At 40.9% G+C, this 14,574-nt stretch overlaps 1 protein-coding gene across 1 annotated transcript in view; it reads left to right on the top strand.

Moving 5' to 3' along the window:
- Positions 1-14,574, top strand: part of LOC134345927 (putative uncharacterized protein DDB_G0282133) — an 87,584-nt gene that overhangs the window by 39,655 nt on the left and 33,355 nt on the right. Inside the window, exons 6-10 of the mRNA XM_063047279.1 lie at positions 650-753; positions 5,160-5,312; positions 6,985-7,070; positions 9,898-10,016; positions 11,690-11,791. Coding sequence (XP_062903349.1) covers positions 650-753; positions 5,160-5,312; positions 6,985-7,070; positions 9,898-10,016; positions 11,690-11,791 — 564 coding nt within the window. The remainder of the gene's footprint in view (positions 1-649; positions 754-5,159; positions 5,313-6,984; positions 7,071-9,897; positions 10,017-11,689; positions 11,792-14,574) is intronic.

A 14,574-nucleotide genomic window follows, 5' to 3' on the forward strand; every position in this document is an offset into this window, starting at 1 on the left:
CAGAGTATTGCATGCAGGAGTTGGGATTTTATGTTAATATTGTATAAGATATTGGTGAAGCCAAATTGGTTTGCCGTTTTGTCTCCTACTGTACCTAAAGGAAGGGTATCAATAAGATTGAAAGAGTACCAGGAAATGTACAAGGATGTGCCAGGACTTGAGGGCATGAGTTAGAGAGAAAGACTGAATAGGTTAAGATGTTACTCCCTGGAGCACAGGGGAATGAGGGGAGATTTGGTAGAGGTAACAGAATTTTGAGGGGTATAGATAGTCTTTTTCCAGTGAGTTTGGGTGACACTGGACCTATAGGTTTTACGGTAGATTAAAGGTGAAAGGTTCAGTATTTAAGTGGAAATGAAAAGAAACTTCTTCACTCAGAGGATGGAGCAAATATGGAATGAGCTGCCTGTGGAAGTGGTGGATGTGAGTTTTATTGCAACATTTAATAGAAGTTTGGATGAGTACATAAATTGGAGGGTTATGGAGGGCTATGGTCTAGGTACAAGTCAATGCGACCAGGCAGAATAACAGTTTGTCATGGACTAGATGGGTTGAGTGGCCTGTTTCTGTGTTGTAACATTCTATGACTCTCTCATTCTAATTAAAACATGTTTAAAACAGTCAATTTATAAATTTTCACTTTCATTAGCTGGAGTAAATCTTGCAACTCGACGATGTATTTTAAAGAACGGCAGATTAAATCTTACAAACCCAATTCTGACTAAATGTTCTCAGACTCTGGATGGTGTATTGGTAAGTGAAAATATCAACTATAAACAATTAATGAACTTGAATGATGACAATTTATATCAGTATATATAATATAAATAACATACCATCTCCTGTGAATGGTGTGATGAAACATGACAATAGCCTAGACAATTGGACTTAATAGTCTGTTTCTATCTAAAGATTCTTTGTAACATTTTTCAAGAATGGAAGTGATGATGAAGGGTATTTGGGGAAGTTCTGACAGAGAAATTGCACTGCAGTGATCAGGTCTTCTCCTTCCTAACTTTAGAATTGGAGGCATTGACATGATATACGGAGATTATGTTATATCTTGGTCTTAATAGTATTCACCTCAATGCGGAGAGAAATTTCATTATGAAATGATGTGTTAGCATATGAAAGCCAGAAGTTTTTAAAAGCCTTGTGCCTTGTATGAGGTTTGAGACGTTAAATTTGCTATTTTCTGAATGACTATCAATTTGGAGGCAACCTTTGACCATTTCAAACAACCTTGCCTTCACCTAAAACAGGTTGTGGAAAGTTGCAGCAGTCATATTTTGTGACTGGGCAATTTTGTGAACTGATACATATTGTAATGAATGCTGCATCTTGGCAGTCAAGGAGGCTTCTCCAGTCTTCATGCAGAATTGATGGGGAGGTAAAGTGCCTATTTTAGTCATATTTGGAAACACAGGAAAAAATAGAGTTTTTGACATTTCACTTCTAACACAGAATTCAGCCCATATTACCAGAAGCTGAATACATTCCTTCCCTTAAGGTGCAAAAATTCCTCTTCATATAAGTTCTTAAGCATTGCTTGACCACTGGAAATTCACTGCAAATTCTGGAAAAATATTATGGCTTTTCCTTTCAACCACAAGTATTTTTTTTTGTCACACTGTGCTAGTGAGCAATTGTTTTGACATTACCTGTTTTACCTTCTGACCTCAGAATCAGGATCAGGGTTATTACCATGACATGGGATGTGGAATTTGTAGTTTAGTGGCAACAGTACAGTGCAAGAGCATAAAAATCTATAAATTACAAGTGGGCATGTCCCAGATGGTGAGAGTACTTAATGATAGATGCTGTCTTCTTGGGGCACCGCCTTTTGAAGATATTGTCAATGGTGGGGAGACCTGCGCCTGTGACGGAAATGGTGGGGTCTACAGTCCTCTGCGACCTCTTTCAAACTTGTGCATTGGAGACTCAATACCAGTGAATGATGCAACCAGTCAGAATGCTCTCCACAGTATATCTGTAGAAATGTGCTAGAGTGTTTAGTGACCTACCAAATCTCCTCAAACTCCTTATTAGATATTGCTTTCGGTGTATAATCATCTTTGAGTGTAATTGATTGTGAATGGCATTCTGAAACATTGCAAATATTATGGATAAATGCCATATCTCAAAGGAACAAAAACAGATATAGAAGTTCAGATCTGTCACCTCTTATTGTTTGATCCTGTTGCATCAGCAGTAGTGGGCTACTAGTATTGAAGCCAGAGGCTAAATCTGACTTCCCACTCAGCCACTGAGCACAGCAGAAGGTGACTGCCTTCAGTTCTCTAATATTCTCCCACATGCCAAAGTTGTGCTGGCCGGTGAGTTGATAGCTACTGCAATTTCTCCAAGTATGGGTGTGTGGCCCAAGAACTAAAGGAAGGTTATGGGGATCTAAGCAAGAGAAAATGGGACTACTGCTGATGGCACTGAACTAGTGGGTAAGGCACCTGTATTCACACGCCTTATCTATGAGGCCTGTCATGCAGAGGAGGGGAGTCAGAATACTTTGCACCAGAGCATCACACGAAGGAGGACTGGTCAGTGAGTCACTTGGTATAGAAACAGGTGCTTCTTCCCGTGATGTCAATGCAAATATCATACCTATCTACACTATTCCCATTTGCCATCACTTAGTCCACATACGCTATGACAGTCCAAGTGATTGTCTGCATACATTTTAAATACTGAGAAAGTACCTGTCTCCACAACCCTCAAGAACAGCATTCCAAATTTCAACTGTTCTCTGGTCAACAGTAAATTATTCTCAGGATCCCTTTAAACTTGCTGTTCATGATCTTAAACATATGCTCTCGAATTATAGACAATTCAGCAAAGAGGGAAAAAAAGAGGTTAAAATCTGCTATGGTAAAACTCTGTTAACTCAGCACATCCACAAATTTCATGGTTCCAAACTGGCAAATGCTCAGGCATATTGGATGTTAATCCAATCAATATTCTACTATATGTTTAATGCATTAAATTTTAGCTGTTACACTGTAGAATAATAAATATCCCAGATAAAAGCTATTAGTTTAAAAGTACTATGGGAAATAGAACCCAGTGAGTTTTAAAACAGCATGAATAGGAGGCCAGTGAGAGTCAAAGAAGGAGAGTATCCTCAGGCCCATGTGTGCTGAAGGGAGTGTGGAACCTCAGGGCCTGGGGTATTGTAGGGAGTGTGGAACCTCAGGCCCATGTGTGCTGAAGGGAGTGTGTAACCTCAGGGCCTGGGGTATTGTAGGGAGTGTGGAACCTCAGGCCCATGTGTGCTGAAGGGAGTGTGGAACCCCAGGGCCTGGGGTATTGAAGGGAGTGTGGAACCTCAGGGCCTGGGGTATTGAAGGGAGTGTGGAACCTCAGGCCCATGTGTGCTGAAGGGAGTGTGAAACCTCAGGCCCATGTGTGCTGAAGGGAGTGTGGAACCTCAGGCCCATGTGTGCTGAAAGGAATGTGGAACCTCAGGCCCATGTGTGCTGAAGGGAGTGTGGAACCTCAGGGCCTGGGGTATTGAAGGGAGTGTGGAACCTCAGGCCAATGTGTGCTGAAGGGAGTGTGAAACCTCAGGCCCATGTGTGCTGAAGGGAGTGTGGAACCTCAGGCCCATGTGTGCTGAAGGGAGTGTGGAACCTCAGGCCTGGGGTATTGAAGGGAGTGTGGAACCCCAGGGCCTGGGGTATTGAAGGGAGTGTGGTATTTGACAAGATCCTGCATGAGAGGTTGGTCAAGAAGTTTCAGTGGCTTGGCATTCAAGATAAGATAGTAAATTGGATTAGACATTGGCTTTGTAGAAGAAACCAGGGAGTGGTAGTAAGTGTTTGCCTCTCCAACTGGAGGCCTGTGATTAATAGTGTGCCGCAGGGATCAGTGCTGGGTCAACTGTTGTTTATCATCCATATGAATGATCTGGATGGTAATGTGGTTAACTGGATCAGCAAGTTTGGGGATGACACCAAGAAAGGTGATAATGAAGAGTGAGGACGGCTGTCATGGCTTGCAGAAAGATCTGCATCAACTGGAAAAATGGGCTGACAAATGGCAGTTGGAATTTAATGCAGACAACTGTGAGATATTACTTCAGTAGGACAAATCAGGGTAGGTCTTATACAGAGAACGATAGGGCACTGAGGAGCATGACAGAACAAAAGGATCTGGGAATACAGGTCCATAAATCATTAAAAGTGGTGTCACAGGTAAATAGGGTCATTAAAAAAAGCAGTTTTTGTCACCTTCCTACAGGAAAGATGTAAATAGGATCAAAAGTATACAGAGAAGATTTGCAAGGATGTTGTCAGGTCTGGAGGACCTGAGTTATAAGGAAAGATTGAATAGATTAGGACTTTATTCCTTAAAACGTAGAAGATTGAGAAGAGATCAACATCTCCTTTCAAGAGGAGGGGAACATGAGGGGAAACTTCTTCACTCAGAGAGTTGTGACAGTGTAGAATGAGCTGCCAGCAGATGTGAGCTCAATTACAGCTTTTAAACAAAGTTTGGATGGGTAGATGGATAGTAGGGGTATGGAGAGCTATGGCCCCAGTATAGGTTGATGAGATTAGGCAGTTTAAGTGGCTTCATCATGGACTACATTAGCCAAAGGGCCTGTTACTGTGTTGTACTTCTCTGTGACTCTATATTCAAAGGGCTACATAGTGTGTGAAGAGGATGTTTCCAATACTGGGATATCCACAGCCTTGGAATTGATGGACGTCTCTTTAAAGCAGATGAGGAGAATTTTTTTTTTACCGAAGGGTGGTGAATCCGTGGAAATCATAACCACTTCCAATTGTGGAGGCTAGGTCAGTGGGTCAATTCAAAGTGCAGTTTGATTAGTAAGGCTGTCAAAGTAAGGTAGGTTAGTAAGGTATGAAAAGGCAGGAAATGGGGTTGAGAAGAAATATAAATCAGCCATGATTGAATGGCAGAGCAGTCTCAGTGGTCCAAACAGCTTAATTCTGATTCGATGTCTCTTGGTCTTGTGGTCTAATAATCAATCTCTCAGCTACAAAGGGACAATGACACCATTACATTACAGTTCTGATAAAGATTATACTTGAAATGTTACAGCATTTTGCATTTTATTTAAATTTTTAATTTATTTTATTCCTGAACTTTATGTTTAGTTTTTGTTTCTTTTCACACAGGAAGCTCTCAATAACTCAGCAGATTCTACAGAAGCAGCAAGTCAAGTTGTGGTTCTGACATCAAATTCAGAAAACTTAGGGAAAAAAGAAGTTATAACAGCCACAAAGATTCTCAGTGGAGTAATAAAAAATCTTGAAAAAGCCAATTCTGAGGTTAGTAATAAGTGATTAAGCTAGAAAAGATGGTATTTAATTTCTAGCGTAACTGGATTTCCATTATAAATCAGTACTTACTGTGTTTGGTGATGCTGGGCTTTCGTCAGGCAATAGGTTGTGATGCTTTAAATATTGCAGAGGCTTTTGGTAAACTGGGATGGAGGTGGACAGAGAAAACAAGGCTGCTAAGAGAAATTTATCTTCCTCTACATCCATTTTTGCCACTTTTCCCCAAGGAATTCTCTTAACTTCCATTAGCCCAGGTCACAAGAAGAGTCAGTAATTGAAGAAAACAGAACTTCTGGGGCTAGGAATCTGAAGCTCAAAATGATGAAAGAGTTCAGCGGGTCAGGTTGTAGCTAAGGAGCAAGAAAGAGAAGAGTCTTTTTTTTTAGTTAAATGACCTATCATCTGAACTGGAAAAGTGGGAAAACATTGATCTTTTAAGCCGCAGAGAGGTGGAGGAGGAGTGAAGAGAACAGACAAAATATTTGCGTGAAGTGTATTTTAGGGTTTTCCAGTTAAGCATTACTTGATTATAGAGAAAAAATGCATTAGAACTGTAGTGATTGCTACAGTTATGGTGATTGCAAAGTGGCCTGTTGGAACTATCCAGGACAGCAGTCCCCAACTACCGGGCCGCAAAGTATGTGCTACCGGGCCGGGAGGAAACAATAGGAGTCAGCTGCACCTTTCCTCATTCCCTGTCACGCACTGTTGAACTTGAACATAGGGTTGCCAACTGTCCTGTATTTGCCGGGGCATCCCGTATATTGGGCTAAATTGGTTTGTCCCATACGGGACCGGCCTTGTCCCGTATTTCCCCCACTAAGGTAGGGCGTTCCTATCAAACCTTTCGTGCCGAAATGGCGTGAAGCGAAGAAGCAATTACCATTAATTTATATGGGAAAAATTTTTGAGTGTTCCCAGACCCAAAACATAACCTAACAAATCATACCAAATAACACATAAAACCTAAAATAACTCCAACATAGCAGGAATGATATGATAAATACGCAGCCTATATAAAGAAGAAATCATGTATGTACAGTGTAGGCGGGAGGATTAAGCCAAAACTGATTTGTGGGGGGGGGAAATCGGCATGTACGCGCATGCGCACATCACGCATGTGCACATAGGTGCCCGCGCAAGGCTTCATGGTCATGGTAGTCTTTCCTGGGGTAAACACAAGTGTCCCGTCAACACACACAAAAAATGCTGGTGAACGCAGCAGGCCAGGCAGTATCTATAGGAACAGGTACAGTCGATGTTTTGGGCTGGGATCCTTCGTCAGGATTTGACTGCTACTTTTGTCCCTTATTTGGGAGTGAGAAAGTTGGCAACCCCAACTGTAAAAGACATGTTGAGGTGAGTTTAACCCTACTTGAACACCCCCCCCCCCGGTCCGCGGTCCGCAAGAATATTGTCAATATTAAACCGGTCTGCGGTGCAAAAAAGTTTGGGGACCCCTTATCCAGGACACCAGGCAGCCTCTTCTGAGCCAGAAAAACTGATGCAATTTTAAGGAGAATTGTTTCTTTCTGCACTTACTAACCAACTTTATTAACTCTAACTTATTTGATTTATTTAAGTTTTGCTCATTAGGAACGTGCATACTTGCAGACTTAATATGAAATTAAGCTATGACTGAAGTTGTGTTTCTCTACAGACTCAAGCAAACGTAATAGAGGGATTCTGTAATATACTGAAAGCAGACGATATTGTCATTACTGAGGCACAGCAACAGCTGCAAAGGTATTGTGATTAGGAAAAAAGGAAATTATAATTATGGGGTATCTGCTTTGTTCTTCTTATCCCTTGACCTGAATTTCCCTCCTGTTTAAAGCCTTATCCACAGCTTTAGTTAATGTGATTTGTTAGGATACTGCCCCAGTTTGATCCAAAAGACTGTTTTCATGAAACAGCTCCCTATTTCACCAGTATGGGTGCCATTGCTTTATGATTTCAAATAATTTTCTCCCACATTCATCTTTTAACTGCACATTCAATTGTCCTATTTGTAATTGTCCTCTGTCAAATTGTAAGTGATTCAGTTAATAACCTTGAGATTACCTTTGTAATTTTGCTTTTAAGTTTGAGATCTAGCTGTTACACTTTTTCAGGAGAACCTTCTTGTATTGCTTCCCATGTAGACCATAAAATCTGGATCACCCCCATCCCATATAAATTTTTCTCTAGACTCAATAAAAACACCAGTAGCAAGCAGGCAGCACAACCCTTGGGACTTGGGCCCAGGGATGCAGAGAATGATGCCTATACCTTGAGCTATACTGTACTCAATCACAATATCCCAGTTTGAATGTCTCCGTGCACTATGGTGCTGTGGTCAGTTTGCTTACTGTTTGCAATTTCTGCTCTTGCCCCAACAAGCTGCAGGAATTTTACATCTGCTGGATTTGCAAGAGCTGGAGCTGCTCTAACACTACCTTCTGAACTCCCATATCACCCTTGCTCATTGTCACATCCCTGTCCCTATGGACTGATTAGTTCTGCACACTGCGTCTAAGGAGCGTGACTGGCTCCTGGAACAAAGTACGTAGGTGACTTAGCCCTGTCAGTATCTGACCCTTGGACTCCAGCCCGTCAATTTTGTGTTCAAGTTCCTCGAGCTATAGAAAATTACTACAGATGTGTCCACCATGGGTCTCAGTGGCACCTATTAGCTGGGACGCATGGCGAAAGTAGCACATTACTCGCCCTGCCATGCCTTTCTTAATTTAATTATGTTATTCAATGTTTTAACTGTAAACCTTTACTTTTGCTCTTACCTCACCTACGTTTCTTACTTATTAAAGTCAAAAGTGAATAAACGCTGCATACTGTGCTCATCACATCAGAAATGCATGATAGTCATAAAGGTGTGGAATGGAACAATTCCACTCTGCCTTATTTCCTAGAAAGAAAATTTCTAGAAAGAAAATCCTCCTCATCTGTTTTAAAGAGACGTCCATCAAATCCGAGGCTGTGCCCTCCGATTCTGGATATCCCAGTATTGGGAACGTCCTCACCACATCCACACTATGTAGCACTTCCAATATAGAGTCATAGGGAAGAACAACACAGTAACAGGCCCTTTGGCCAATCTAGTCCACGATGAAGCCACTTAAACTGTCTACTCTCATCAACCTATACTGGGGCCATAGCTCTCCATACCCCTACTATCCATCTACCCATCCAAACTTTGTTTAAAAGCTGTAATTGAGCTCACATCTGCTGGCAGTTCATTCTACACTGTCATAACCTTCTGAGTGAAGAAGTTTCCCCTCATCTTCCCCTCCTCTTGAGAGGGGATGTTCATCCCTTCTCAATCTCCCACATTTTAAGGAATAAAGTCCTAATCTATTCAATCTTTCCTTATAACTCAGGTCCTCCAGACCTGACAATATCCTTACAAGTGTTCTCTGAGCGTAGGTGTTCAGTGAAACGGTCTCCCAGCCTGCTTCGGGTCTCACCAATATATAGAAGGCCGCATCGGGAGCACCGGCCGCAGTATATCACCCCTGCCAGAGAAAGCAGGGTCTCCCAGTTGCCACACATTTTTAATTCCACGTCCTATTCCCATTCTGATATGTCTATCCATGGCCTCCTCTACTGTCAAGATGAAGCCACACTCAGGTTGGAGGAACAACACCTTATATTCCGTCCGGGTAGCCTCCAACCTGATGACATGAAGATTGACTTCTCTAACTTCCGTTAATGCGCCACCTCCCCTTCGTACCCCATCCATTATTTATTTATTTATTTGTTTATTATTATTAATTTTTTTCTCTCTCCTTTTTCTCCCTCTGTCCCTCTCACTATACTCCTTGCCCATCCTCTGGGCTTCCCCCCTCCCCCTTTCTTTCTCCCTAGGCCTCCTGTCCCATGATCCTCTCATATCACTTTTGCCAATCACCTGTCCAGCTCTTGGCTCCATCCCTCCCCCTCCTGTCTTCTCCTATCATTTCAGTTCTTCCCCCTCCCCCTCCCCCTCCTGAAATGTCGACTGTACCTCTTCCCATAGATGCTGCCTGGCCTGCTGCGTTCACCAGCATTTTGTGTGTGTTGCTTGAAATTCCAGCATCTGCAGATTTCCTCGTGTTTGCCTGAATAATTACCTGACTGCTTTGAAGTAGGCCAGCTATCTGCAGAAAACAATATTATACAGATGATTTGTAAAATGCAACAAATCAGAAAATAAGTTAGGTAGGTCGAAAGATTAAATGTGTTCCTTGAGTAATTAGATTTTAATGTTAGGGTTCCACTGTTCGAATTGCCTCTCAAATGGGACTACTGGGCCTCCTCTACATTGCCTCTCACCACTATGGATTCAGTACACATGTACAACAGCACATTTTTGGTGTCAAACTCATTAGCATTATTTATCTAGGCAAATTTTCTTTCTAGAGTTTAGAGTAAAGTTTTAAAACTTATGAAGACATTGGGGTGAGAACAAAACTATAAATCAATGGAAGCTTTCTTTGGCATGCCACCTCTTGCATGATATGAGACGATGATTAGTGAAAGTTATTTCCCTAAAGTGAGTAATAAGCTTAATTAATATATTACTTTTTTGTTTCAGTTTGTCTCTGACACTAGAAAATAAGACAACTGAAGTGGAGCTGGATGAAGTGTGTCCGCTGGTGGCAGTGAAATCAAAGCAAAATGGAACAAATATCAGAGGACTTGTTCTTTATAAAAGTAAGATTTTACATGAATATAGACCATAAGAGCAGAAATAGGCCACTCCAGTATAGTCTGCTCTACCATTCCATCATGGTTTATTTAGCAGGACAGCAGTAAAAATGTGAGCCAGGGCATTAATTGTGATACATCTGACTTTATCTCTCTCTAATACTGCAGTGTGAATTATATAATAGTATGATTACTGCCTCCTAAGGGTTCTTTTACCTTAAGCTCCTTAATTAAATCTCATTCATTACACAAAATCCAATCCAGAATTCCCTTTCCCCCTCATGAGCTCAACCACAAGCTGTTCTGAAAATCCATTTCGAAGGCATTGCACAAATTCCTTCTCTTGGAATCCAGCATCAACCTGATTTTCAAATCTACCTGCATGTTGAAATCCCCTAACACTATTGTCCCTTGTTACATGCCTTTTCTAACTCCTGTTATAATTTATATCCCGCATTCTGGTTACTGTTCAGAAGGCTGTATATAATTCCTATCAGTTTCTTAACTCTATTAAAAAAAAATCCTACATCTTCCAGTTCTATGTTGCCTCTTTATAAGGATTTGATTACATTTTTTATCAACCAGGACACACCATTCCCTCTGCCGACCTGCCTGTCCTTTCGACGCAGTGCGTATCCCTGCATTTCAATCTCCCAACTCTGATCTTCTTTCAGCCATGGCTCAGTGATGCCCACAACATCATGCATGCCAATCTATAGCTGCGCTACAAGTTCATCTACCTTATTCCGTATACTGCGTGCATTGACACCTTCAGTCCTTTGCCTAGATTAATATCAAAACTATATCACTGAAGTTTAAGAGAATATTTCTGATCTCTTAGAAAAAGTTCCATTATTTATTTTTTGGCAATAAACTGTTGGAAAAAAAACATTGGTGTTAGTGTTAAATGAAAGATCCAATTGTTCTTCCTGACTGCACACTTTATAAATCAAATGAATAGCAATAACAATAGAGGCACAAGTATCAACTAGATTGAAATTCACAAATACATTTTCAAAACAAAATAGTATTTCCTGTTTAATCCATTTCCAATGTCTCAACGTTTCTGTAATTATAAAAAAAACTCAGTGTGGTTTCACTGGAAAATTAGTTAGTGAAGCATATCACACTTACTGGGGCAGAGGCCACCAACAGTCACTCGTCAGAGTCCTCTACCCTGGGTCAGTTTTTCAAGTTCCCAGGTATAGCCCATCTTCCTTGCCCAGGGATGAGCTCTTAGGAGCTTCTGTTGGAATTTCTGCAGTTTGTTTTTTTAAAGGGATGGGGTTGCTAGTTCCATATCCAACACTCCTCTTTTTACAGCTGGGCTTGGGACAGTTCAAAGTTCACTGGAAAATTACAGTGCACTGTTTACAGTTGTTACTTTTTCTTAAGTGTCCTGGTACTGTTTCTGACTTCCACAGTTTTCCATATGTGCCAAAGCGAAAGTATTGCTGAAAGGACTGACAATAATCTTAAAGTAACTATTCCTTATACTGGAAGCATGCATGAAAGGGATGTATTTTTTCCTCTCTATCATATTTATTGAATCTATTACTCTTCTTAGTACCTCAACTTTTCAAGGAATTAAGTATAAAAGCTAAAACAAAAGAGATCTGATGTCTTCATACCTGGTGCTAGTGTATTTAAATAATCTTCTGCATTTTGCATTTCTACAGGTACCAACAACATCCTTCAAAAAAATGCAATTGAATTTGTAAAAAATGACAACGATAGCAATGAATCAAATATTCAGGCACACATCTTCCTACCTGACATCAGTAAGAACTTTTCACGTTAACTATAAATAAATTTTGATCTGTTTAGTAAATGAACAAAAGAGACTTTCAATGAAAGATTAATTATATTGATTATGGTACAGGTATTATTATTTATAAGATGTAATTATTATTGGTGCATCTGTGTCGCTTAAATTCTTTGTGATTTTACATGGCAATGCTGTAAATATCATTTTATAAACATTGGCACTTTATTTATAACAAGCAAAAAATGTTAATGTTCCTTGTTTATTTTGTCGTATTTCATCTCCAGTCCAGTATTTTGTATTAGAATTGTAGTTTGACCTACACTAACAGATAGCAGAAAGATCGATAAACTCATATCCCTCAAGTTACTTCGGGCATAATCAGATTACATTGCCAACCTCCTGCATATTGTTAGCCCAAAATAGGGTCTATTGAGTGAGAGATATTTGATATACATTACCCCAGGAAGATGTTGAAAATGCTGGTGGGAGTTTGCTGATGGAAATTTGATGTGGCTGCTCCCTCCACCATCCACCCTCCTGTGGTAATATTGAGCATTGAACAGCTCAGAGACAGAATTCCTAATTTAAAGAGGTTTTTTTTGTCTTTGCTGTCCTGGCCTGGATCTAGCCATGGCTTCTTACTGTGCTAAAACTGATAGCTCTGCAGCTGGGGTGCACCTATCCCACTTCTACTCTAACCAAACTAAGCATGCTGTTCACCCTGAGCTTAATTGTGATATCCCAGGGTGAGCCTCTTTTCTCTTTAAGCCTAACACCTGATAGCCCAAGCCCTAATAAGACAATAAGACACTAGGACACAGCAGAATTAAGCCATTTGACCTATCGAGTCTGCTCTCATGGCTGATTTATTATCACTCTCAATCTCATTCTCCTGCCTTCTTCCCATAGTATTTGAAGCCCTTACTAATCAAGAAACTGTCATCCTCCACTTTAAATATGCCCAGTGACTTGGCCTCCACAACCATCTATGGCAATGAATGCCATAGATTCACCAACCTTGAGCTAAAGAAATGCCCTCTCATCTGTTTTAAAGTGACATCCTTCTATCCGAGGCTGTACCTTCTGGTCCTAGACTCCCCACTATTCGAAACATCCTCTCCACATCCACTCTATCTAGGCCTTTCAGTATTTGATATCCATCCGGTCAACATATTAAATCATTTTTATAACTGTTCCAAAAGGGAGATCACAAACTCTGTTTCATCTCACCACAGATCCTAAAGTCCTCATCCATTGACACATCAATCACTTCTCCAACCTTATTTCCTCAGGGCAGATCTAATGCAGCCCCTTCTCTCATAGGTTCATCAGAAAACTTTTGTAGACAAGCTTTACACAAATCTTTTAGTACAAAGTCAGTCTTGGTCAATATTACAAAGATTAAAATTAGCCACTATTACATTTCTACTATTCCTACATCTATCTGTGATTTCCTTACATACACACTCATTGACTACTTTACTAGTTACGCTAGTACACCTGCTCATTAATGCAAATTTCTAATCAGCCGATCACATGGCAACTACTCAATGCATAAAAACATATAGTCAAGAGGTATAGTCGTTGTTGAGACCAAACAAAAAGGGGGAAAGAAATGTGTTACAAGTGACTTTCACTATAGAATGTTTATTGGTGCCAACAGGGTGGTTTGAGTATCTCAGAAACTGCTGATCTCCTGGGATTTTCAGCACAACAGTCTCTAGAGATTACAGCGAATGGTGTGAGAAACAAAAAAACATCCAGTGAGTGGCAGTTCTGAGGATGAGCATGCTTTGTTAATGAGAGTGGTCAGAGGAGATTAGCCACTCCTCTAATGGGTTACAACAATGGTGAACAGAAGAGCATCTCCAAATGTGCAGCACATCAAACCTTGACATGGATGGTCTGCAGCAGCAGAAGACCATGAACACACAGTCAGTGGCCAATGAATCTATTTCCTTTACCTCCTGACTATTGGGGGCCTTTTAATAGTTTTATTTCTAAATTCTATGCATATGGAATTCTTGCACATCCACTCCTGGGATGCCTATTCTAAGTACTCTTAGAGAGTGCAAAGGAGATTTACAAGGATGTTGCCTGGATTGGAGGGTGTACCTTATGAAATAGGTTGAGTGAACTTGGCCTTTTCTCCTTGGAGCAACGGAGGATGAGAGGTGACCTGTTAGAGGTGTATAAGATGATGAGGGGCATTGATCGTGTGGATAGCCAGAGGTTTTATCCCAGGGCTGAAATGGCTAACATGAGGGGGCATGGTTTTAAGGTACTTGGAAATAGGTACTGAGGGGATGTCAGGGGTAAGCTCTTCATACAGAGAGTGGTGGGTGTGTGGAATGCACTGCCGGTGGCGGTAGTGGAAGCGGATACAATAGGGTCTTTTAAGAGCCTCTTAGATAGATACATGGAGCTTAGAGAAATAGAGGGCTATGCGCTAGGGAAATTCTAGGCAGTATCTAGAGAAGGTTACTTGGTCGGCGCAACATTATGGGCCGAAGGGCCTTTAATGTGCTGTAAATTTCTATGTTCTATGTTCTATGTACTCTGGCCCTGATGAAGGGTCTCGGCCTGAAATACAAACTATTTCCTCTTTTACATAGCTGTTATCTGGCCTGCTGAGTTCCTCCAGCATTTTGTGTGTGTTGCCACTCTAAGTACTCTGCTGTGCTGTTCTCCTTAGTCAATAGTGTGATTTCCCCTCTTGACCCCACTTCTAAAATTCTGGAAGCATATCTTCCTCAGAATGCTGAGCTGAGCTGAGCTCATGGGGAGACTGTAATA

The sequence above is a fragment of the Mobula hypostoma genome, chromosome 4 (genome assembly GCF_963921235.1).
Source record: "Mobula hypostoma chromosome 4, sMobHyp1.1, whole genome shotgun sequence".
In the NCBI taxonomy this organism is placed as follows: Eukaryota; Metazoa; Chordata; class Chondrichthyes; order Myliobatiformes; family Myliobatidae; genus Mobula; species Mobula hypostoma.